Genomic DNA, 23,896 nt, shown 5'->3' on the forward strand with positions numbered 1-23,896 from the left:
ACTAGAAGTTGTTGAATAAAGATGTTATTTTGTTTTTTTTGGCACACTAAAAGTATTCTCATCACTTTATAATATTAAGGTTGAACCACTGTAGTCACATGAACTGTTTCAAATATAACTTTAGTAGCTTTCTGGCCATTGAAAAAAGAAATGATCTTCCTGTCAATGCAGGTCTCACTGAGCAATCGGATTTCATCAAAAATATCTTAATTTGTGTTCCAAAGATGAACAAAGGTCTTACGGATGTGGAACGACAGTAGGGTGAGTAATTAAATTTTCATTTTTGGGTGAACTAACCCTTTAATGAACATTACAGGGGAGAGAGGGGCAAAACCTCAAGTCTCAAACCTATTAACCTAGATATTAACATTTATATTTACTAGAAGACAAATAAATTGTAAATTCATTTTTGTCTTGTGGACTGTAGGTAAACATCTGATATCTTAAATAGAAAATTATTTTGTCAGAATCTGAATGAAGGAGAGGACCCAGAAGCAGAATGAGAGACACTTTATTGAATGATACAATAACACAAAAGAAGAGGTGCCAGATCCAAGACAAAGTCCATCCAGATAGCAAGCAACTATTAGTGATGATGAGTCAACGTTAATTGCATAATTGAATTAACATTACAAAGTGAAGTTGGTTCTAAATCACTTTTGCACCTGCAATTAATGTTGAAACAAGGTCAAGATTTCAACAAAATCAATGAAAATGTCACTGAATTAACATTATAAAGTAATGTTAGCTCAACATCACTTTTGCACCCACAATTCATTTTAAAACAATGGTGATATTTCAAAAAATACAAAAAGATAAAAAAAATAAATACAAAATAAAAAATATAAAAATAATAATAGTAATGGCATTGAATCAGCTCTATGAAGTGATGATGATTCAACATTATATCAATGTCACTTTGCTATCTGGGCAGTTAGCAGAGTCAAAGGTGGAAGGGAGAGTCCTACTGCGTATTATTCCAGAGGGAAAGAGAGGGAGATATTGAAGCTGCAACTGGCAAGGGCTGGATTTGGAAGAGAGGAGAGACAAGGAAGAGTCCAAAAGGGAACAGGACAGGACGGGACCAGACAGGAAGACTTGATGAGGACAAGACCCTTAGGGGGAAAAAATGTTAATTGGGTTAAAAGGTTAATTCGATATACAGAGGTGGAAAGTCCAGGGGTCAGAAAGTAAAAGTCCTGCCATATTTTTATTCCACCCACTGAAGCAGTGTTAAAGTTAATGAGATAATTAAGTGATAAATTGAGTGATGATTGACCATTATTGAAGACACCTGATGATAACAAGCAGAATCACCAAAGGAGAAAATCACAATTTTTAAGACACCATCGTGGAGATGAGTGTTTGCTTTAGTTGAGCTCTTGACCCTTGACTCTTTAGTAGTAGGTTTTATTTGGCTACTTAACTGATTTATAACAGCCAGACAGGTAAAAAGAAAATATGATCAGGTGGTGTTGGTTATGTTATCATATAATCATTATTTGATCTGAATCACTGAACTCATTTAGAGCCCAATCTCTGAGTTAGATTTACATTATTGATTACAGCAGCACTGTGATTCTACAGCAGAAGATCAGCTTTATCAATATAATCAACATTTCTTAAAAGTTGTTCTGATTAAAAAAATGTGATATCACACAGATATCAAGAATCAGCCTATGAATCTCAACAACGGTGACAAGAAACATATTCTGATAAACAGATCAACTCTGAAAATTAGAAAACAAGCTACTAAAAAGTCACAAAAAAAAAAAACAGAAAAAAACTAAATAGTGAGAATAAAGAAAATTACTAAAACAATTAAGCTTATAATTTATTCATGCAGCAATGCATGATGGGAGCCATGGATGAATTTTGATTGGTGGCTCCCAGAATGCACTGCAACATGCTGATGGTCACCACTGTTAAGATTCACAGGCTGATTCTTGATATTTGTGTCTAAATGAAAGAGATTTTTTTTTTTTTTTTACAGAAACTTTTGAGAAATCCTTCAGATTATATTAATAAAGCTGATCTTCTGCTGTAGAATCACAGTGCTGCTGTAATCAATAATGTAAATCTAACTTGTGCAAGTATCCTAGTCGCCACAACATGTCTCTTTATATTATCATAACAGATTAATGTTAAATTGATAGCTTAAGTATACCATTTGTCTATGATTGAAGTCACCACAGTCCCGTGTGAATATGGGAACTGTCAGTGTTTTTCGCTATGAAGCGTCCTCCTTACGTGATGAAGGCCTGATAAACATTGATTTGTAAACAATATAAACGCTGTGGATTGGCTAATGACCCGATAGGCTTGACCAGATCACGGGGATCGCATGTTAATGCCAAGCAAACGCAGCCAGCACAACCCGTAAATACACTTCTGTCGAATATAAAGCGATTAGAGCATATTCAAAACAAAAACTCAGAGACACTTCCACTTTATGGGAGTCGAAGAGAAACATAGGTCTAAATGTCTTACCACAGTCACGTAAACACCAAAGCAATGAGGGCAAAATAAGGCGAAGCATTTTCACTGCTTTTCGTAGGTTTTTTTTTTTTTTTTAATGTAGATTCTAATCCATTAAAGTGTTCCGTCGCTACTAAAAAAATAAAAACAAAAAACTGAAAGTAAAGGCCATTGTTTTCCTCCCTTTATTCCTTCCCTTTATTTATTTCCTTGTTTTCAGATTATGACGCATGTCGCTCTGTCTCTATGCTTAACCAATGGGAGACATTGACGCGCAATGAGAAGCCAATAAGATGTGATCAATTGTACAATTCTGTGCAAAAGTTATTTTATGGTGTTAATATGTATATTACATTACTTGTTAGCAATTTTATTATTCCAAAAAAAGCTGAAGGCTACTGTTAAGATCTGGATTAATTTAAATATTAACCTATTAAGCTTTCAGAGACACAAACAAGACACAATCTATATAGTAATAAATACAAAATAAAGAGTTGTAAGTGTACAGAGTCAATAACATGTTTACATAAGCACAATAAAGGCTCTTTACATCACATATAATTAGCATAAATTATATCAGAAACGATATACAGAAAATACATTAATATTTGGAATATAAGACATAAAAACTTAAATAAAATTAAGCAATATATCTACATACCGAAAGTGCCTTCAAATCAACTTAACTCAAGGAGCAATAATAGCCATGACCTCATGCTCTTGTCTCTGCTGAAACTAGGCTCACATTTATGATGTCATCAGATAAGGACTTAAACAATATTAAATGCAATACCTTACTTTGAACAGAAGTCACTTTGCTACAACTTGTATTCATAACTTCAATGAACACATTGTTTCTGCCTTAAATTAACACATTGTTTCTATTAGTGATTTGTACACGAACATTTATGAAATGCATAACTAAGAAACTGAAATCAGACACTTTCTGGATTTTCTGTAAAACAAATATTTATTGTGAAAAGCACTATACAAATAAATGTAAAGTACAGGCAGGTGAGTTTATATCAGGGTTGAAGCTAAACTCAGGACAGCAGCCCTCCAAGACCAACATTGGTGATCTCCAACCCCAGAGTAGACTATAAGAAAACACTCACATGCTTGTTGACCCCTTCCTTCAAATGTTACACAATGTGAGGCTTTTTTGTTTTGTTTTTACATTCACAGTAGTTGATAAATGGATTATTCAATTGAATTATAAAACTATTTTGAAATCAATACGTTCTTTTTACCATGAAAGTCAAGGGAATTTACACAAAATTCTTCTACTTTTATAGCCTATATTTAATACAGTCGGACAAGTACCTTTCAAACATTCTTAATGCTTTTAATTATCTTTATTTTAAGCTAAATTGTTGCATATAATAGAATTCTCAACAACTATTTCTAACTTCTAGCATGATGACCCGTGGTGTGATAGGAACCGTTACCTCCTGCTCAACTGACATCTTGGTTGAGGTTTGCTGAAAATTAGGGATGTAATGATGCATCCGGAACCGGTTGAAAATCGATTAAAACATGATTCAAGTCGGTTGAGATGATAAATGAATCGCGATACATTTGGGGGTGGGGGATTATATGAATATATAGCTGAGGGGAACTGACTGTGTTCAGAAAAGTTTAGATGGTATTTTCTTTTCATCTTACTTCCGTACAATGCATTTTAAAGTAGTTTTAGCGTGCAGCGCTGCTTTGTTTACAGTGGTAACCAAGGTTTAGGATTTGTTTAAAAATTTCAATTTAGTTTTGTTATAAAGATATTTCAATTTCACAAAGAAATATGCAGCATTATGTTGAAGAAATAAAAAGACGCTTTCACATTTAAATCTAATTTTGTTAAAAAAAAAAAAAAAAAAAAAAAAAAAAAGTGTAAAACTCTAATCTTAAACCAGTATTGTGAATCGTATCGAATCGTGAGTTGAGTGAATCCTTACATCCCTACTGAAAATAAATAAATGTCTCTCAGATATTGCAAATAATTAAATGCTTGCACCTGTACATTCTTGCATGTGCTTAGTTTTTAGTTCAGGTTTTGCCTGTTGGCTTTGTGATGAAAGATGTGCTTCAGGTTTAGCTTTGTCCGTTTCTCCCTCTGTTCCTCAGTCTCTTTTTTTCTGGTCACTGGCTGTATATGAACTCATCTGCATATACAATCACAACAAGATAACAAATGGATGCCAACTAAGTAGAAATGTAGGCAGTTGTTTTATTGTTGAAATGTTATACATTACAAGATGTTAATCACAATGCATCTGATAAGTTAGTCAAAGCCAAAGTTTTGTTTTTTTAATTTGAAGAGTGAGTACTGCAAGTAGCATGCATACTGTACTACTGGAGAGCAATCTAGTGTCCTAATCTAGTGTCCTAACTAAGAATTCAAACTTCCAAGAACAGCCTTTTCTTTCCTCCAATATAAGTTCACGAAATAAAAACTTTTTAAAATCACAGTTGATTGGACACTGTGTTCATATTGCTAAAGATGGATTTAAACAGTTAGTTAGCTTTAGTAAAGGTCAAAGGCTGAATCCTAAAATGTTACAGGTGAACATTTAGTACATCAGTAAGTAATGTACGGAGACAGTCATTCTATAAATTATTAGCTTAGTTTAGTTATTTTCTAACAAACTCACAGATTCCAGCTGTTATGAGTGAATCAGATCCGTTTTAATGTCGTTTCAAGTCAAGTCAAAGTTCAGTACCGTTTTACTGAAAATAAAATAGTGTTTTTTATGGGCTAACATTTTAAAGGTAATACAGAGGATGTTTTCGACGACTGAGAAACCAAAGACTGTTAGTGAGTTTTTGAAATGAGCGCATGCGTAAGAACAACCCCCCTCCTTCACAGCTTATTTCGAGGGAACGCCTCCCAAAACTCGTGCACGAGTATTGGAACACGAGTGTTTACCACCGGCATTCGCTGTGTCGTGTTAGTGGATTCATTATGTCGGACTCACCGCAGGTAACTCATAATCTGCAGTTGTTACTCCTGTCTCCTGACAATAACATTGCATGCGGCGCCTGTGGAGTGTGGAAAGTTACTGGAGCGCGCAGCCGCGCACGTCTTTCACAAGGAACGTCATGGCAGTGATTGACAAGCCAGAGGGCCAATCGTTTACGCGATGATCGCGTAAACAATTGGCTGATGTTTTTAAGGCTCTACCTCGTGCACAGATGATGTATATTAATATTATTCCTTTCAGTGCACCTAATAAATAGTCTTTTATCAGTTAGTAAAGACAGTTTCAAGTAATATTGCAAAAATGTATAAAACAAAACATCCTCTTTAGCACCTTTAAGCATATAGCTAACATAGGCTAACTTAATGATTCTTTAATGGATTTATTAAAATTATTTATGAATGACAGGCAACACTGACAGTGACAAGGCAATCTTTATTTGAACTAATCATATCATTTTTTAAAATGAATTATGTAGAGTGTGAAATAAGACCGGCGTCTCTAACCACAGTTTACTATAAATGTAAAGACACATTACATTTATTTAAATGCATTAAATTAAATGAAAAAAAAAAAATCACCGTTTATACCTGCTCTGAGATACATCAAACTTGAAACACTGTATTCGCGTCCAGCGGTAGACTGAACAGAGGCATAAAACTCCCGCAATGTCTCATTTAAAAGAGAAGCAGAGTAGGTCTTGACATCACAATTGTTCTGTCTTTGGCGCAAAAAGTCACTGAAAGTGTTAACTGCCCATTTAGTTGTCATTTTCGTATTGACCTCATCTTTGTCGCCTTCTATCTTATAGCTCTGCCGGTGTTAATTCTTTGTGTCGCTTTTTGTCATTCAATGTCTTCTCCAAGTCTTCTATTTCGTCTTGTGCCTGGGCCCATTTCTCAAAATTGCCATATTCACCGTACAAATTAAACGATATGCAAAAATCATCCATTTAGCCTACCTAAATAAACGTTTTAATATATGTCTCTCACTCTGTTTGCAAGTGTAACTGTGGGTTACCAATGTTTATAGTGGGGGATTAACTGACTGGAACTACCTGTGCATTAAATGGTTTTACTGCACACCTTCCAGCCAATTAGAATCGAGTATTTAAACAGACCAAGGTATAACTATGTTATAATGCGTCGCATGACTAAACAAGCATCATCGTTTTCAAATACCTCTGTTTTCTCCATCCACGCTACAATGCGAAAATGGCATAGTAGATCAGAATTTGGGATTACTCAAGTCAGTATAATAATGTTACTGTGGTGTTTCATTGGCAGCCTCAGACACAGACGGATTAGGGGACATCACATTCAGCAATTGAGAGTTACTCTGATTAAGGGGCGAGTACTCTGCATCATTCCCCTGTAATAAAACAGATTAAGAGAAGGTAAAAGAACAGGACTGATGATTCAGTTACACAAACACAAAAATACTAAAGACTTGAAATGCTGTTTTTCTCATGATAATTGAGGAATGCATAGTTGTTTCTTTTACAAAAAATGAACAACATGTCTAAAATGTGGGGTGTTTCTCCTCAAGGGGTCATGACATGAGCAATCGAAATTTCTTTGATCTGTTGACATATCAGAGGTCATTGTACTATAAAACATATTCTAAATTTCAGAACTCAAACATTCCTCCGCACAGCAAAAAATAGCTTTTGTTGAAACCATCTTGCTAAACAGTCTGCACATCTAAAATGCTTAAACTATCACACTGGTGAATGTAAATAAGACAGTATTGGACAGTATTGGTCCTCTAACATGCTCTCTTATTAAAGTTGTGCTTTTTGTTTTCATATTGTTTGTCATTTGTTTTATCACTTGTTATGTAGTTTATTTGGGAGAAACATTTATGTTACACCCTGATCCTAGGCTAGGGTTGTCCTATGGTAAATAAATAAATTATAATAATATAAGGATAGCAATACAAATTATTATAGTAACTTTATAATATCAACAAATGTATTCCTATATTAATCTTTATAGTAAAACTATAAGAGAGCAGCACTGTCTTGAAGAGTCAGTTATTACTGGTGTTTCTACACAGTGATTTCTGAGTAAAACCACATAAAACACTCAAACACGTTTCAAACTCACAGATCTGAATTAGTTTTTCAGCAGGCAGATTCAGTTCACATGGTATCTTACCTGAAGACTGTCCTCCCTCCTGCTGCCTGTTTGAACAACAACAAACTCAATTAAACACAGTACTTTGGTTAATTAGAATAAAAATAAAACTGTTCACATCTTTTAAAGACTATTTTCACACAATAAATAGCATATTTCCATCTTGTTACATCAGCTGTATGCAATTCTCACCATTCCTACCTGCTTGGTGCTTGCAATAGTAAATTAAACCAGCAGCAACAAGGAGCAGGACACCAACACCAACAACAACACCAACAACAACAGCAGCATGTATTCCTGCTACAGCAGCTGAAGACAGACAGTCATTATTACATATAGAGTGACTGATTCAGACAACTTTTAACAATTATCTGTCTGCTACTTTGGTCATCAGTTGTATGACATTGATTTAAGTGATAAATGGCGCCATCCAGTGGGATTTAGAAGAACATCATCTAAAGCAGCATCAGCACTGTGAGCTGAAAAGGAAACAGCAGCACAGGAAAACTGATTCATTTCATGTATTTTTCATGTTAATAACCAGAGGTGGAAAGTCCAGGGGTCAGAAAGTAGAAGTCCTGCCATATTTTTTATTCCACCCACTGAAGCAGTGTTAAAGTTAATGAGATAATTAAGTGATACATTGAGTGATGATTGACCATTATTGAAGACACCTGATGATAACAAGCAGAATCACCAAAGGAGAAAAATCACAATTTCTAAGCGACCATCGTGGAGATGAGTGTTTGCTTTAGTTGGGCTCTTGACCCTTGACTTTTTAATGTTAGATTTTGTTTGGTCTGTTGTAACTGAGTTAGCTAGACAAGCAAAGATAAAAGATGATCAGGTGGTGTTGGTTATGTTTTCACATAATCATTATTTGACCTGAATCAGTGAACTCATTTAGAGCCCAATCTCTGAGTTAGATTTACATTATTGATTACAGCAGCACTGTGACTCTACAGCAGAACATCAGCATTATCAATATAATACAAAGGATTTCTCAAAAGGTGTGCTGATCAAAAGTATTTATTTTAGGCACACACAGACATCAAGGATCAGTGTGTGAATCTCAACAGTGGTGACCATCAAAAAGCATGTTGCAGTGCATTCTGGGTGCCACCAATCAAAATTCATCCATGGCTCCCATCATGCATAAATAAAAGTAGTGACAATAAAGGAAATTACTAAGACAATTAATTTTTGATCAGCACACCTTATGTGAAATCCTTTGTATTACATTGATAAAGCTGATGTGCTGCTGTAATCAATAACATAAATCTAACTCAGAGATTGGGCTCTAAATGAGTTCAGTGATTCAGATCAAATACTGATTATGTGAAAACATAACCAACACCACCAGGTCATCTTTTCTCTTTGCTTGTCTGGCAGTTACAACAGCCCAAACAAAATCTAACATTAAAAAGTCAAGGGTCAAGAGCTCAACTAAAGCAAACACTCATCTCCACGATGGTGGCTTAAAAATTGTGATTTTTCTCCTTTGATGATTCTGCTTGTTATCATCAGGTGTCTTCAATAACGGTCAATCATCACTCAATTTATCACTTAATTATCTCATTAACTTTAACACTGCTTCAGTGGGTGGAATAAAAAATATGGCAGGACTTTTACTTTCTGACCCCTGGACTTTCCACCTCTGTTAATAACAATAGACTTTTTAACAGCACGTGTTAGTTGTTGTGTGTAACTTGATTTGCAGTCACTTTTTCAAACAGGCCACAATGAAAACATTTACTTTATTTCAAAATTTATATAAAAACTGTTCATAGGAACATGTACTGGGTGACTAAATGAAACTCACCAGTGACAGAAACACTGAAGCTCTTTATGATGCTGAATCTGATGTTGCTGATCTGTAGTTTATATTCTCCAGAGTCTGTGATTCTGATGTTAGTGATGGTCAGAGATCCAGTCTGATGATCCAGCTTCAGTCTGTCTCTGAATCTCTCATTATACTGTTCATCTGTACAGAGCTTACTCTGATCTCCAGTGTTTTCAGCGATGAGAATGTCATTAAAATACCACATAATTGAATGATTTGTTGTTTTTATTTTGCCAGCATCTAAAGTGACAGATTCTCTCTCCATCACTGATTTTCTCTTCATTTTATCTTGTTCTGCAGCAGAAACACCTGAAACACAAATAAGCAGCTGATTACTGTATATTATTTTTTATTTATTTTATTTATTTATTTACATGAAATTCGTTAGAATGCAGAGGTGGAAAGTCCAGGGGTCAGAAAGTAAAAGTCCTGCCATATTTTTTATTCCACCCACTGAAGCAGTGTTAAAGTTAATGAGACAATTAAGTGATTAATCACAGTGCTGCTGTAATCAATAATGTAAATCTAACTCAGAGATTGGGTTCTAAATGAGTTCAGCGATTCAGTCCAAATAATGATTATGTGAAACCATAACCAACACCACCTGATCATCTTTTTTCTTTGCTCATCTGGCTGTTACGATTCAGTTACAACAACCCAAACAAAATCTAATATTAAAAAGTCAAGGGTCAAGAGCTCAACTAAAGCAAACACTCATCTCTGTGATGGTGACTTAAAAATTGTGATTTTTCTCCTTTGGTGATTCTGCTTGTTATCATCAGGTGTCTTCAATAATGGTCAATCATCACTCAATTAATCACTTAATTATCTCATTAACTTTAACACTGCTTCAGTGGGTGGAATAAAAATATGGCAGGACTTTTACTTTCTGACCCCTGGACTTTCCACCTCTGCTAGAATGCAGTTTGGATTCCTAATGAACTAAAAAAAAGAACAGAATGAAATAACAGATGCATTTAGAGGTGCAGTAAGCAATTTCTGAGAAACATTTGAAATCAAACTAAACACTCCCCTCCCTTCATTGGCTCTCTTCACAACCTTGTTGAGAGGACACACTCACTTACTCTCTCTCTCTCTCTCTCTCTCTCTCCTTCCTCATCATGAGGGGACACGCCCACTACCATTGATTGGCTCTCTCCTCCCCCATCATGAGTGGACACGCCCCCTACTGCTGATTGGCTCATTCTTCTCCCCATGATGAGAGGACATGCCCACAAACTCTCTCCTTCACCATCATGAGGACATGCCCCCTACTGCTGATTGTCTACAAGTGCATTGTGCTGCTGGGTCTGATCCACTTTCAACAGTTTCTCAGAAATCGCTAAATGTACCTTTAAACAGATGATAAAAAAAGGTGATCAGAGATTGTTTGATGAGAACTGTCATCTTCATCTGAACAAACTGATAAAACAACTTAATGGGAAAAAAATTGGTTTAAAATCATACTGAAATAAATTTGTTAAAGGTGGGGTATCATTTTTTTCAGCACGCTGTTGGACATTGTTGATATTTGAAATCAACCCAAACAAACCCACCCCTCTCTTCATTGCTCCACCTCCAAAACTCATTCTCCAATCCTAACCACCCTGCTCCAAGTCAGTCTTGAACCCCGGCCTGTCTGCTGTTGGCAGGTGAGGCGAGTGCACTAACAATGACGCTAAATACCTCATTCTCTAGCGGTCATCAGTGTGCAGTGGTTTAACTGCAGAACTCTCACTATCTGGCCACTGTTACACACGCGATACGAGAATGGATGTCTGTTTATCACAGCTGATGCGCAACAAAATGCTTCACGGAAAATAAAGCACAGTTGATGAACGAACAACAATAAAGCACAAAAAATGAACATACAGTACACAATACAAAGTGTTCGTTGTTAGTCGCAAACAGCACAGCAGCTCCAGACAATCAAAACCCAGTGTGCTCACATGAGCGGGATCAAAGCAGCCTCCGCATCTGTTTTCAGGCCTTCCCGCTCAGCTCTCTCCAGTGCTGGAAAGCTTTTCTAATATTAATGCGGGTCCCAGTCATAAACCTTTATTCCAGTGATATTCTTTTGAGCTCTTTTGTAATGTCTCATTTCTCTTTCTGCATTTTTTTTTCTTTTCAAATCTCCCTCTTGCTCATTCTGTCTCCTCATCCATCATATGCCCCCTAATGCTGATTGGTTAGACATTTATTGTTGGTATCAGCCCGACTAACTTCCAAACAGTGTAGTTCGGATACCCCACCTTTAATTCTACAAATTCCACTTTAAAGGGAACCCCTGGTATTAAGACTTGTATGGCTTATTATAACATAAATGTTGTCTCTTACTGAAATATGTAGTAGAAAACCCATGAAAGATTTGTGTTATTTAAAAAATCCATTACATATTTTGGACAATGGGGGGCGCCATTTTGTTTAGGTGCACAGTGCATTCTAAGTTGATGACAGCAAATGGTTGCACTGGGTGAGCTACTGACGCTACCTGTTGCTATTTTTACTGCAGCACAACTCCGCATATAATATACGATGGCAAAATTTTCAGTTGATGGGCAACTAGAGAAGCGATGTCTACCATCTTTTATGATGTAACACAAAGGGTTAGACCCTGCTTACAGCTGGTGATGGAGTGTGCCCTATTAGCATAGATGCCTCCTTTAAAGTGGGCGGCACACAGTCCACCATGTTTATATCCTCACTAGAGCAGCTAGTGGTAACACAGCTGAGGTGTAAAGAGTACCTGAAAACCATACTTGAGTAAAAGTACAGATATCTTGCAGCAAAAATTATTCCATTAAAAGTTACAAGTCACCAATTCCAATGCGGCTTGAGTAAAAGTCTAAAAATCTGATTTTAATAGTACTTAAGTATTTTACTCATACTGAATGTAGGCTCAAAGATGCTCTAGTCCTCGACACCTGAGAGACATGCCAGTGAAAATAAGAAACAGTTGATTTGTGAGGAGAGCAATAACATTTATTTCCTAAAATCAATATAAAACTGAAGGTCGACACAACAGCCTCTTAAGCGCACAAAAAGGTCATAAGTAAACCATATCCTTCAAAACATTCTCGTCAATATAGCGGATAAATAAAATAAAGTTAAAGTCCCTGCAAAGCCATATTAAAGTATGTGTTCTGAGTTTGTCACACTACAGAAAAATGTGTTATTAACCACCCAGTCAAATTTGAATGATTAAAAAAAAAAAAAAAAACTAAAAAAAAAAATCGGCGAGTAAATGAAATAAGTTATGAAAATCTCAAAAAAATAAGCAGTATATTCTCTGCTCTCAAACGCTGGGGGTGTGTCGGCACTGAAAACACGCCCACTTGTGCATTCACACCGCCGCCGAGCGTCAAAGTGACAGGAAGTCATTCATTTTCAATGAGAGCCGGCAGGTCAACTTTATGGTAATGAGCTATGACGCGGTTCAGGGGCAACCTATCGCAGTGTAGAGGTCCTCGCTTGAGAGGATTTCGATTGGTTGCCACAACTTGTCATATACTTTGACCCTCCCGCCAGCACCGGTTTGAACGCACAGGGCAGTCAAGGCGAATTTTGACGCTCTCACCGGCGGCGGTGTGAATGCACAGTAATGAGTCAAACATGCATATAAACAAAAGAATCACATTAGAGCGAGGTCCTGGAGGGCCACTGTCCTGCAGAGCAAAGAGTATAGAACCCAAGAGGAGACACTCTGATACTTTTTGGGTAACAGCCACTAGATGGCGCTCCGGTAGCGTGGCCCCCATAATGGGGTGAAAATACTAACTGGACCATAGAATCCTTTACTGTCACAGTTCCCCTCTGTCCTGGACTCCAGTTCCCATGATCCTCCTTGTTTGCACACCTGAACCCACTTTCCTCATCAGCTTCCCGCCATTCCCTGGATTTCCTGCACCTGCTGTCTTCATTAGGGATGCACCGAAATGAAAATTCTTGGCCGAAACCGAAAACCGAAAAAGAGGAAACCAAGGCCGAAAACCGAAACACCGAAAGAAATTATGCCAATTATTAGTACCATTGCATTTATGGCTATGACTGTGTACTAACTTTACTAAAATCAAGGCATTGCAATTGCATAAATTAATATTAAAGTTTCAAAGAATAAATCAATTACAAATTATGCAAATATTTATTTAGCACATTGCAACAATGCACAGTATAAAATAAAGCCCATTCTACTTCTTGAGGTAAAGTGGCAGGTTTTTCTTGATGAAGAGTAGCTTCTCTGCTTTATCACAGTGAAGTCTGTTCACTGAACATATCAGACGAGGGTGCATGCCCCTCATCTGGTGCAGAGAGACGAGTCTTTTTTTCTGCGCTCTGATCTCCTTCTCCTGCGCTGGCCGCTGCTGCGCCACCGTCTCCACGCGGGTTCTCCGCAACCATCGTGGCCTGGATCATTTCTCGTGCGCGCTGCTTTATTTCCGCATCCAAGTAATGGTCTTTATAACGCGGATCAAGTACAGTCGTGATGAAGTGCAGAGGATCCGAATAGATCTCAGTGAAACGTGTGCTGACAGACTCTAAGAGTGTACTTTTCATTGTTTTCAGTCCGTGGTCCGTCTCAGCCACTTTGCTTAGGAGACGCTTTAGAGCTGCGATTAAAGGAATAACGTCCGCTACAGATACATCAGAGGAGCTGATCTCTTTAGTTAGCTGCTCAAAGGGGGCAAGAAGAGAGAGAATGTTCTCTATTAAGACCCACTGGTGTGAAGTGAATGTCGCGGGAGCCCGTGATCTGCGCTATATGCTTCAGACAAGCACGTGCAGGTCGCAGTTTCTGTTTGCGTCATCACAACATTTCGGCCGTATTGTTTCGGTGATAAAAGTCTTTCGGCCGAAAACCGAAAATGTACTTTTGGACCATTTTCGACCGAAAATTTTCGGTGGCCGAATATTCGGTGCATCCCTAGTCTTCGTCAGCACTCCCTATAAGTTGGACTCACTCCTAGCACTCCCTGTCCGTTCTTGTTGTTGTTAATGTTGTGTTGTAGCCTTGCTTTGTTTAATAAACGTAGAAGACTGTGTTTGTGCTCTCTCCACTACAAGCAACTGTAACAGAAGAACGGACCAAAACCGCTGGACTTCTACTAAAAAAATGGCCATTTTCCTTGTCCCTGTTCCTGAAAGGAACTGCCAGCGCCTTCCTCCCAGGAAGGAGCTCCCTTCAGCGGTGGATCGTCTCTGGGGATTTCGGCAGGACAGTCGCCCGCTGGAGAGGTATGTGGAGGAATCTTCTGAGCTTGATTACTTGGTGAACTGGCCAGATGCCCCACTTAACGCTTGTTTTCTGGTGGGTCTGGACGAGGACACAATTCGCTTTACTGGACCTGCATGTTTTTTTTCCCTAGTCGAGACAATTATTCTGATTCTCTTCCTGAATGGTTCTGATTTTGAAATTGAAGAGGTTCAAAAAGAATCGTGTTTTCCTCGTCCAGTCCCCGCAGAAATACAAACGGCCTGGCCAGTTCGCCAACTGCCAGTTTCCCCCACATGCCCCTCCAGTGGGACCAAAACCCCAAGCCCGCCAAAGAGAGGTCCACCGCTAGGCCCAGATGGCCGAAAAAGAAGGCCGCTAAGCAGCCTCAGTCTCCAGAGAATTCTGCCTCCGTGCAGCCCCAGTCTCCAATGTATTCTGCCGCCGAGCAGCCCAAGTCCCCTGTGAAGTCTGCCTCCGAGCCTGAGCCGCCGCTCCTAGCAACGCCCACTCCAGTGCCAGTGGGGCTTCTGGTTGAGTATGAGGGGATGACCTGGGCCCCGTCTTCAGACCCCGCTCCAGCCTTCGCCGAGCCCGCTCCAGCCTTCGCCGCTCCCGCTGCCAACGAGTCCGCTCCAGTTGTTCCCGAGTCAGCCCCAGCAGCCCACGAGCCCACTCCAGCCCACGAACCCACTCCATGCCACGAGCCCTTCCAGCCCCCCCTAAATCTCCCAGAAGAAGGGGGGGGCATGAACCTGTGGGTGGGGAACATGTGGGCGTTAAACATGTGGGTGGGGCTCAGAACCCGCCAAGGTTGACCACTCCTCCAGACCCACCATAGCCGCCCACGGCTCCTGACCCGTCATGGCCGCCCACGGCCCCTGTGAAGTATTACTCCACTAGGTCTGAATTGAAATAGGCTATATTGTACGTTTTAATGGATCACGCTACAAACATAATGATCTTATAATACATGATGCATTGCTGTGTCCGTTATCGCATAATTCCCACTTTTGCTTAAACGGACATTAGACAACACTGCAAAATCAAGCTGTTATATTCATGTATTTATTGTCCAACATTCCCAATTTTTCTGATGCATGTCCTTAATTTAATTTCATATGTTGGTATTAATTCAGTGTTTATAATGCTAATACTTGAACTTCAAAGAATTTTAACCCAAACTGACTGGGTTTATAGAGAGCAAAGGTTTTGTGAAAAAAGTGGAAGACTTAAATATAAAGTGTGTAAAATAAACTGTTAAAAGAATTTGATGATCACTAGTGATAGTATTTTATTCTGTGTTGTAATCATTCAAGTTGGATTTCAGCTTTAATGTACGTTTTTTTTAACAAAGCAGCTGATACTGCCAAAGAAACTAGTGGACTGCCGAGTCGCTTTCACCACAAAATGGCGGAAACGCAGGGCCACTGCTGGGCACTGGTGTTGCAATCATAGATATAGATAATAAAGGCACGAACACAAATACTCTTATCTCGCTGAAATCTTGACGGATTTACAAATGGTTTGGTTTCTTACAAACGTTCTTAACGTGGCTATAATTCTGGATGCTTGAACATGTTGACATGCAGCTTTTCTTTTCGAAAAATGAATTAATCGAGCAGCATAGTTGTTGTATCATGGCTACTTGCACAAGTTATCAAGGCTGAGACCACAATCGAGCTGTTCAATTATACAGGTTTTACTGTCACCAATAACGATTTTATGACAACTAATCTTTTGTCTAAATTACAATCTTTGTGGATGTGGTTGTAATTATTAGCTGGCTAATAACAAGAAGCTTTGAGTGAGACCTAGTAGTTACAGTTTAGCTGCTACCCAGCAATTTTACATCAGTGGGAGAGGCAGAATTGCTCTTTCTTTTCAATATAACTTAAGTTGCACATGATTTCCAATCGGTTTGGTTTGTTAAAAACATCTTACATTATGATACAAGAAATTGCTGGCTTTATAGGAGAAGATGCCAGACTTTTGTGCAGCCTACGGATGCTCCAATCGCCGTAGTCTCAAAACGAGAGCCCGTGGGATCACCTTTCACCTGTAAGATATGACAATATTATGATTATATTTGGGATAATCGTTAGTTACTTAGTGGATGTATGCACAATACAGGTCCTGTTACACAGGAACAACGGGGCTATGACATAATAGTATTACAAGATTGTTGTTGACCCAAAGCTTTTTACAAGTTTGTTTAAACAATCGCAGAATGTTTCTTTTCTTTTCTTTTTTTTTTTTTTTGGAACAGTGATCTCTGAAGTAGGCACAGTGCAATGTCGAGGGGAAAAGCCTAGTAAATGGCCCAACCCTGAAGAAGTTAAATATATATAATAATACAAATTATTTTATTATAATAGTAATATTCATACTATAAAAGTGTAGATATATATCATGTTGCCATTCTGTACACTGAGTTTTAGTAGCCTGATTTAACATAAATACCTTGTGCGTGTGTATATTCATTGCAATGTTATTTTCATATTGAAGTCCATGGTTATAATTATTCATAAGTATGCAGTGTCATAAGTACATCTCTGACGTTTATAACAAACCAAACAGTTTGAAAATTGGTAGAAAATTGAGCAAGTTATGGTTATTTAAAAAGTACATGCACCATTAAAACACAATGTTACGAGTGAGTGAGCTGACTGTTACAAGATGGCCGCCAAGTGCGGACGTCGACCTCCTTTGGCCAGCAGCGCGGACGAGACGTCTAGCCTTTATTATGTATATCTATGGCTGTCCCAAATGGCACACTTCGGACTTGTGGACTTCCTCAGAGTCCACACTTTGGTGACGTCATGTAGTGCAGACCTATAGGGCCCTTGGCGCGAGTCCACGAGGGCGCATTGAGAGGTATTTTTGGGACAGACTCGATCGTCATGCCGGAAATAACGGTCTGGTTGTTTTTTGACAGGAGCTGCAGGTTCAGGGAATATGCTGCCTATTGTTGTTGTTGTTTTTACCATTTTACCTCTCCATACGGAGCCGAATAAACTGAAAGGTCATCTCATCAGTCCCTTTATTAGATAAATATCACAAATATCTTATACAAATATTATAATATTTAGCATCGAGAACAGGTTTCTTTTCTTTTGCAAAATATTATCTCCATGTCAACTATACAGCCTGATTTTGCTTATGCCACCTGGGCATTAGACAATATATAAATGCTTATTTAAATAATGCATACAGTTGTAATAATACATAATGTTCCATTTGAACTAAGATTCCATTTGATCTATGCAGGCTTCGCGGAAGACCGTTCAAGGGTACAAAGGGGGTGCTGCTGAGCACACTTCAGAGCATTAAAATGCTAAATGGGACGGCCTACGGACTCGTAGACTCGGTGAGCATGCGCAATTTAAGTCCACGAGACCGAAAGTCCACATGAAGTGTGCCATTTGGGACAGGGAGTGTCGCTTCTTCTTCGGCTTTTGCCTTGATCATCAACATGACCTCGGACACTGCCTCCTAGTGGTCTGCATGCACGTCGACGTGGACAATGACGCAGAAGTAATGAAAACAGACGAATAACCTACGACGCAGAAGTATAAATCAGCCTTTACTCTTGTAAAAAGGGGCATAATAGGTCCCCTTTAACAACAAATGTGTATAGATGTGAATTAATTTGCCCGTAAAATGAAAAAACAAAAATGTCATTAAATACATTATTGATGTAACTTAAATGCACAAGACTTGTATTTAAAAACGTAGCCTCTCACCATGAACAGAAACACTGAATCTTTTCAGGATGCTGATCCTGCTGCTGATGATCTCTAGTTCATAATCTCCAGAGTCTGTGTTTGAGATGTTTGTGATGGTCAGAGATCCAGTCTGATGATCCAGCTTCAGTCTGTCTCTGAATCTCTCATCACACTGAACATCTGTACAGATATAACTGAGATTTCCAATGATTTGAGCTATACGAGTATAAATAAAATACCATTTAATCTCTTGTTGGTTTGTTGTAACACCAGTGTTTAGAGTGACTGAATCTCCCTCATTCACAGTCACTGGCACTTCATCTGTATCAACACTAGACGCACCTGAAGAAGAAATGAACAGTTCATTATTTGCCAAAAAAATTACACAAAAAGAAAATGCTGTGACAATGTTTTTTTCTACAGATCATATAGACAGTGGGTAGAGAAATATGTCTGGATTGATAATGTAACAAACAAACAGCATAATAACATCATTGATTTACACTTACAGACAAACATACATTCAGTATCATGACTGATCTTATACATTATGACTTCTCTGACTTCTTACAGTAGATCAACCTACGAGATCAAAGATGTATATATTTAATGAGTATCAACACTATTATACTCACTAGTGACAGTAGCCCTGAATCTCTTCGTGATGCTCATTCTGCTGTTGATGATCTGTAGTTTATAAAGTCCAGCATCTGATGTCCTGATGTTCATGATGGTCAGAGATCCAGTCCGTTTGTCCAGCTTCAGTCTGTCTCTGAATCTCTCATCACCACCTTTACACTGAACATCTGTACAGATCTTACTCTGATCTACAGTGATTTGAGCTATTCGAATGTCATTAAAATACCATTTAATCTTCTCTTGTTGGTTTGTTTCAACACCAGTGTGTAGAATGACTGAATCTCCCTCCATGAATGACACTTCGTCTTCATCAACACCAGACACACCTGAAGAAGAAAAGAACAGTTTCTTTTGAGCAAAACAAAATTATACAACAGGAAAGTGCTGTGAAAATGTTTTTTCAGATCATAAAGATTATAAGTAGAGAAATATGTGTGGATTAATAATGTAAATAGGGCTGTGCAATGTATTGTCTACAATAATATTTTCATTGCTGTTTTAATGACATGCATCTTTTCACTGGCATTTTGTTTTCATAGTTAAACCGATATCATGATGTATCATTATAGGATTGTCTAGCAATATATATTATCGCAAAATCGCTGTATTGTGATATTACCGCTATTGTGCGCCGTGTATCGTGATCATATCGTATCGTAAGGTACCCTGCGGTTCCCACACTAATGCCGGCCAAAAATGATATAAATATAAATATTGTCTAATATCAACAAAATTTCAGAAATATAGAAAGATTTTTTTTGACAATATTGAACACCCCTAAATGTAGCACAGGCAAACAAACAGAAGAACATCACTGATTTACAGATTCACTCATCAGACAAACATGCATGAGTCTCATGAACGATCTAGAACAACTAAATGACCATCATACAACACGAATATTCAGTGTTAGGGAAAGTCACTTTTAAAAGTAATGCATTACAATATTGCATTACTCCCTAATTGCATTACTTTTTACTGAATTACTTTTGGATTACTTTTTGACAAATATTGAGGCCCTTTCACACCAAAAGTGAAATGAATAAGCCTCACGGTGCTTTCCAAATGGGATGTATCACCCTACGAAGGGCACTTCGGAGTGAAAACAATCATGGCCGCCATATTGAAGGGTCGTTCCAAACCGAAGTGCTCAAAACTGGCCACTTCAAAGGGCCCTTCGAAATGAAGGATTTCAAAGGGTACAACTGATGAACACTTCGGGCCCCCATGATCCTTTACACAGGAGTTCGGTCTTACCTAGAAATGTATGTATAGTATTTTTCTATACTACTGTAAAATATAGACGAGTTAGATTTGGTACATTATTATGGTCAAAATGATATTGTTTATTTATTTATTTATTTATGATTTAATGCCATATCAGCAGCAATGGCTATATTCATGGCAGTCAGCAGTATCACTTCAATACATTGTTTACAATAATTTAACAATTATGTCTTAAAGACAATCACTATACAAAATCAGGCATATAAACCAATAACAACAACATTAATAATAACAACAATTACATAGAATCTGTCAATTGAATATTTGACAGAAATTCTAAAATTACTCAAAATGATATTGTACTTCAACAAACATACTTAACAGCTCCCTTTATCAGTCCATTCAAATGTTTCAGATACATAAACACAATATACATAATATATAATGTAAATAAATAAATAAACGAACGTTTAAACAAAATATGTTTTTTGGGGGGTTAACCAGCATACAAAATGTGCGAAAAAGGTGCTTCCTTGATTGTCTCGTCAAGATGACGCTGAAGTGCATTGCAAAAGAAGAGGTTTTTTGACCCCTACACCCTTCATCCCTTCGAAGCTCTCACTCCGGAGGGTAAACCCTTTGAAGAGATTAGGGCACGGGGTGAGCCCTTCCGAATGGAATGCAGAATCAGACTGAAGAAAATGGACATTTATGCCTGTACAGTAGAGGGCACTGCTCAAACAAACCTTTCAGCTGTGCTGCTATTCTGGAATACAGAAGAATAGGATACAGGAGAAGGATGTTTTTCTTATTAGTACACATGGTATTACACACTTATGGTATTACATTCTTTTTTTTCACTATCCATATAAAACCACTGACCCAATTTATGAGACAGGAATAGAAATGAATAGCATGGAACATAAATTTAGTCTCGTTGGGGATGATTCAGCTTAGTTAAATCAATTTTTTGCAAGCAATTTATTTTTTGATTATGTTGGATGTAATAAAACTGAATAACAAAAATATCTAAAATACTTAAATGTAAATATAACTAAAGACCTAACTATGCTGTATTAGGTAAATTATGATGAAGACCATGAAGAGAGACTTTGAGAAATGATCGTTTACCTTCCCTGTATGGCCTTCAGTGATAGTAAGAGGGGGAATTAGCCTTAGTGTCTGTTGTATTTAAAGGGTTAATTCACCCAAAAATGAAAATTCTGTCATCATTTACTCTCCCTCAAGTTGTTCCAAACCTGTATACATTTCTTTGTTCTGCTGTACACAAAGGAAGATATTTGGAAGAATGTTTGTAACCAAGTAGATTTTGCCCACCATTGACTACCATAGTAGGAAACAAAAATACTATGGCAGTCAGTGGTGGGCGAGATCTGCTTGGTTACAAACATTCTTCCAAATATCTTTCTTGAACAAGAACAACTTGAGGGGGAGTAGCCTAATTGATGACTCAATTTTCATTTTTGGATGAACTATCCTTTTTTTACCCCAATTCAGTCCCTTCCAGTGGAAATCCTTGAGAAGCAATTTCTTAAATAATATAAATTAATATTTAATGTCACTCCAAAAAATATCATATTAATGATAAATTAATATGATAAATTTAGGCCTACATGAGTTGCTTTTAAATGTAGTACTCCTGAAAAAGTAAAGAAATAATGAAAGAAGGAAAAGAGACAGATGCTGGCTTCTTCAGCGAGAGTTCACCATGAATGAAGCGCATCTCGAACATTATTCTCTCTCAAGTGTGCGCGCCGAGCCGCAGACGCGACCAAGTAAATACGTAGGCGTGACTAATCACACACGCATATCATTAGCCAAACATCAAACAACTGATTACTAATAATTTTATAATATAACAGGAATGAATGATGAATCTTTTCTTTTTGTAACAAAATTACATATATAAAATATGAAGAATAGAAAATATCTGGTTAACCTGTAAAAGGGTAGCCTACATAAATCACATTTTCAGTAAATCACATAGCCTAAACATAATGATGTCTTACCATGAACAACAACAGAGTAGGATCCTCCATCGCCACTGTTTCTTCTGGAGATCCATACATCATAAAGTCCAGAGTCAGTGTTTCTGGTGTTTGTGATGGTCAGAGATCCAGTCTGATGATCCAGCTTCAGTCTGTCTCTGAATCTCTCATTACACTGTTCATCTGTACAGATCTTACTCTGATCTCCAGTGATTTCAGCGATGCGACTGTTATTAAAATACCATATAATTTCTTCTTCTTTTTTCAAAGGATATGTTAGTGTGACTGAATCTCCCTCCATCACAGACACTGACTCTTCATCTGCACCAGCACCGAAAACACCTGAAGAAGAAATGACAGTCGAGCCAAACACTAAAACACTACACTAAACACTAAAACACTAAATTGCGTCACGTTCGTTTTCATCGTTGTCCCAAAGAGACAATTATAACCTAAAAATGTCTTACCGCACACGAGTAAATACATGCTCAGTGAGAGCAAATCTGAGACATGGTGCATTTTCAGTTTTTGCCTAAAATGACTGCAGATTCTGTGAAGCAGTTCTTCTGTTTTCACCAGTTAAACTGAAAGTAGCCTAATATACGCAGTGCGATGACATAATGATGATCTTTAATCTGCATATAAAACAAAACTCTTTTTCAGTTTCTGTTTAGTGATGGGATGAATCAGCTTCTGTTCGCTCTTTTGAGATGAGCTCCGCCTCGCCCTATAGTAAGAGGAGTGCAGCCGAAACGCACAGACCTCTCTCGTATGGATAAGACGTCAAAGGCGGATGTCACGTGATTCATGCTCATGCGCAGTGTTGCTAATAAAGATTTTAAGTTCTGTTGCTTTTATGTAAAAAATAATTATGATGAACAAGACAGCCAAAGCACTTGCTATTTATTTATTTATTTATTTGTTTTTCAATCTCAGTCATTTTTAAAATAAATTGAATGTATGATTAAATTTTGTAATATTTATGGTATTCAGAGATGGGCAGTATTTTAATTAAATGTAGTTAAACTGCTTTAAGGTAAAGTATCTAGTAAAATATACTATCAGATATTATTCACTGAATGCCATTATAGGACAGAAGATTAACACAAATGGCTAGAACTTGGTAGCTAAAGAGTGGCATGCACTGTCTAGTGATGCGCAGATCTGCGGGCGCTGCAGATAATCCGTGGATGGGCAGGTCAGGTAATAAAAAAAATTACACTGATTAATTGAAGAGTCAGTTGTGTCTTAAATTAATGTAACCATAAGTATATTCGGTCTGTGCTTTCGTTCTTAAAGTGACAGCAGCCTAATAAACCTGCTGCTGTCTGTCATTATTGTTAATCAAGCAACAAAAGAAAAAGATAAAATCACTCACTTCTGACGGAATAACTTTAGTATCTTTATAAGGATCATCAATCTATTGAATTGTTACAGTGAGCACTTCAAATGATTGCGTGTAAATTTTGCTTGTATTTTTGTATTTTCAAATTACAAATTACTTGTATTTTAATTACATTTTTTTTACAGCAGTATTTAGTATTTTATTTAAATAAGTAAGTATTTGTAATTTGTAACTAAATACTTTTTGATGTATTTGTGCCCATCTCTGATGGTATTATGCAGATGTTCAATCATTATCTGCATAAA

At 37.5% G+C, this 23,896-nt stretch overlaps 2 protein-coding genes across 5 annotated transcripts in view; both read right to left on the bottom strand.

Moving 5' to 3' along the window:
- LOC127520217 (uncharacterized) overlaps nt 1–2,899 on the bottom strand; it is a 46,455-nt gene extending 43,556 nt beyond the window's left edge. The window contains exon 1 of the mRNA XM_051908160.1: nt 2,491–2,899. Coding sequence (XP_051764120.1) covers nt 2,491–2,539 — 49 coding nt within the window. The 5' untranslated portion in view covers nt 2,540–2,899. The remainder of the gene's footprint in view (nt 1–2,490) is intronic.
- Nucleotides 2,900–5,868: 2,969 nt separating this feature from the next.
- Nucleotides 5,869–23,025, bottom strand: LOC127519758 (carcinoembryonic antigen-related cell adhesion molecule 1-like). Of its 4 annotated transcripts, none has more exons than XM_051907288.1 (8): nt 22,714–23,025; nt 22,268–22,588; nt 19,007–19,336; nt 18,390–18,713; nt 9,414–9,743; nt 7,793–7,900; nt 7,613–7,638; nt 5,869–6,824 (listed from the first exon to the last, which is right to left on the bottom strand). In XM_051907288.1, exons 1-8 carry the CDS (start codon nt 22,763–22,765, stop codon nt 6,717–6,719), a joined length of 1,599 nt encoding a protein of 532 aa, XP_051763248.1. In that variant the 5' UTR covers nt 22,766–23,025; the 3' UTR covers nt 5,869–6,716. The 4 variants fall into 4 exon arrangements, with proteins under 4 accessions (XP_051763248.1, XP_051763247.1, XP_051763249.1 ...); XM_051907287.1 differs by having other exon boundaries at nt 7,784–7,900; XM_051907289.1 differs by lacking the exons at nt 5,869–6,824; nt 7,613–7,638; nt 7,793–7,900 and adding an exon at nt 7,908–8,070.
- Between the last annotated feature and the right edge of the window lie 871 nt (nt 23,026–23,896).

Source organism: Ctenopharyngodon idella, chromosome 10 (assembly GCF_019924925.1).
Source record: "Ctenopharyngodon idella isolate HZGC_01 chromosome 10, HZGC01, whole genome shotgun sequence".
NCBI classification, from domain to species: domain Eukaryota; kingdom Metazoa; phylum Chordata; class Actinopteri; order Cypriniformes; family Xenocyprididae; genus Ctenopharyngodon; species Ctenopharyngodon idella.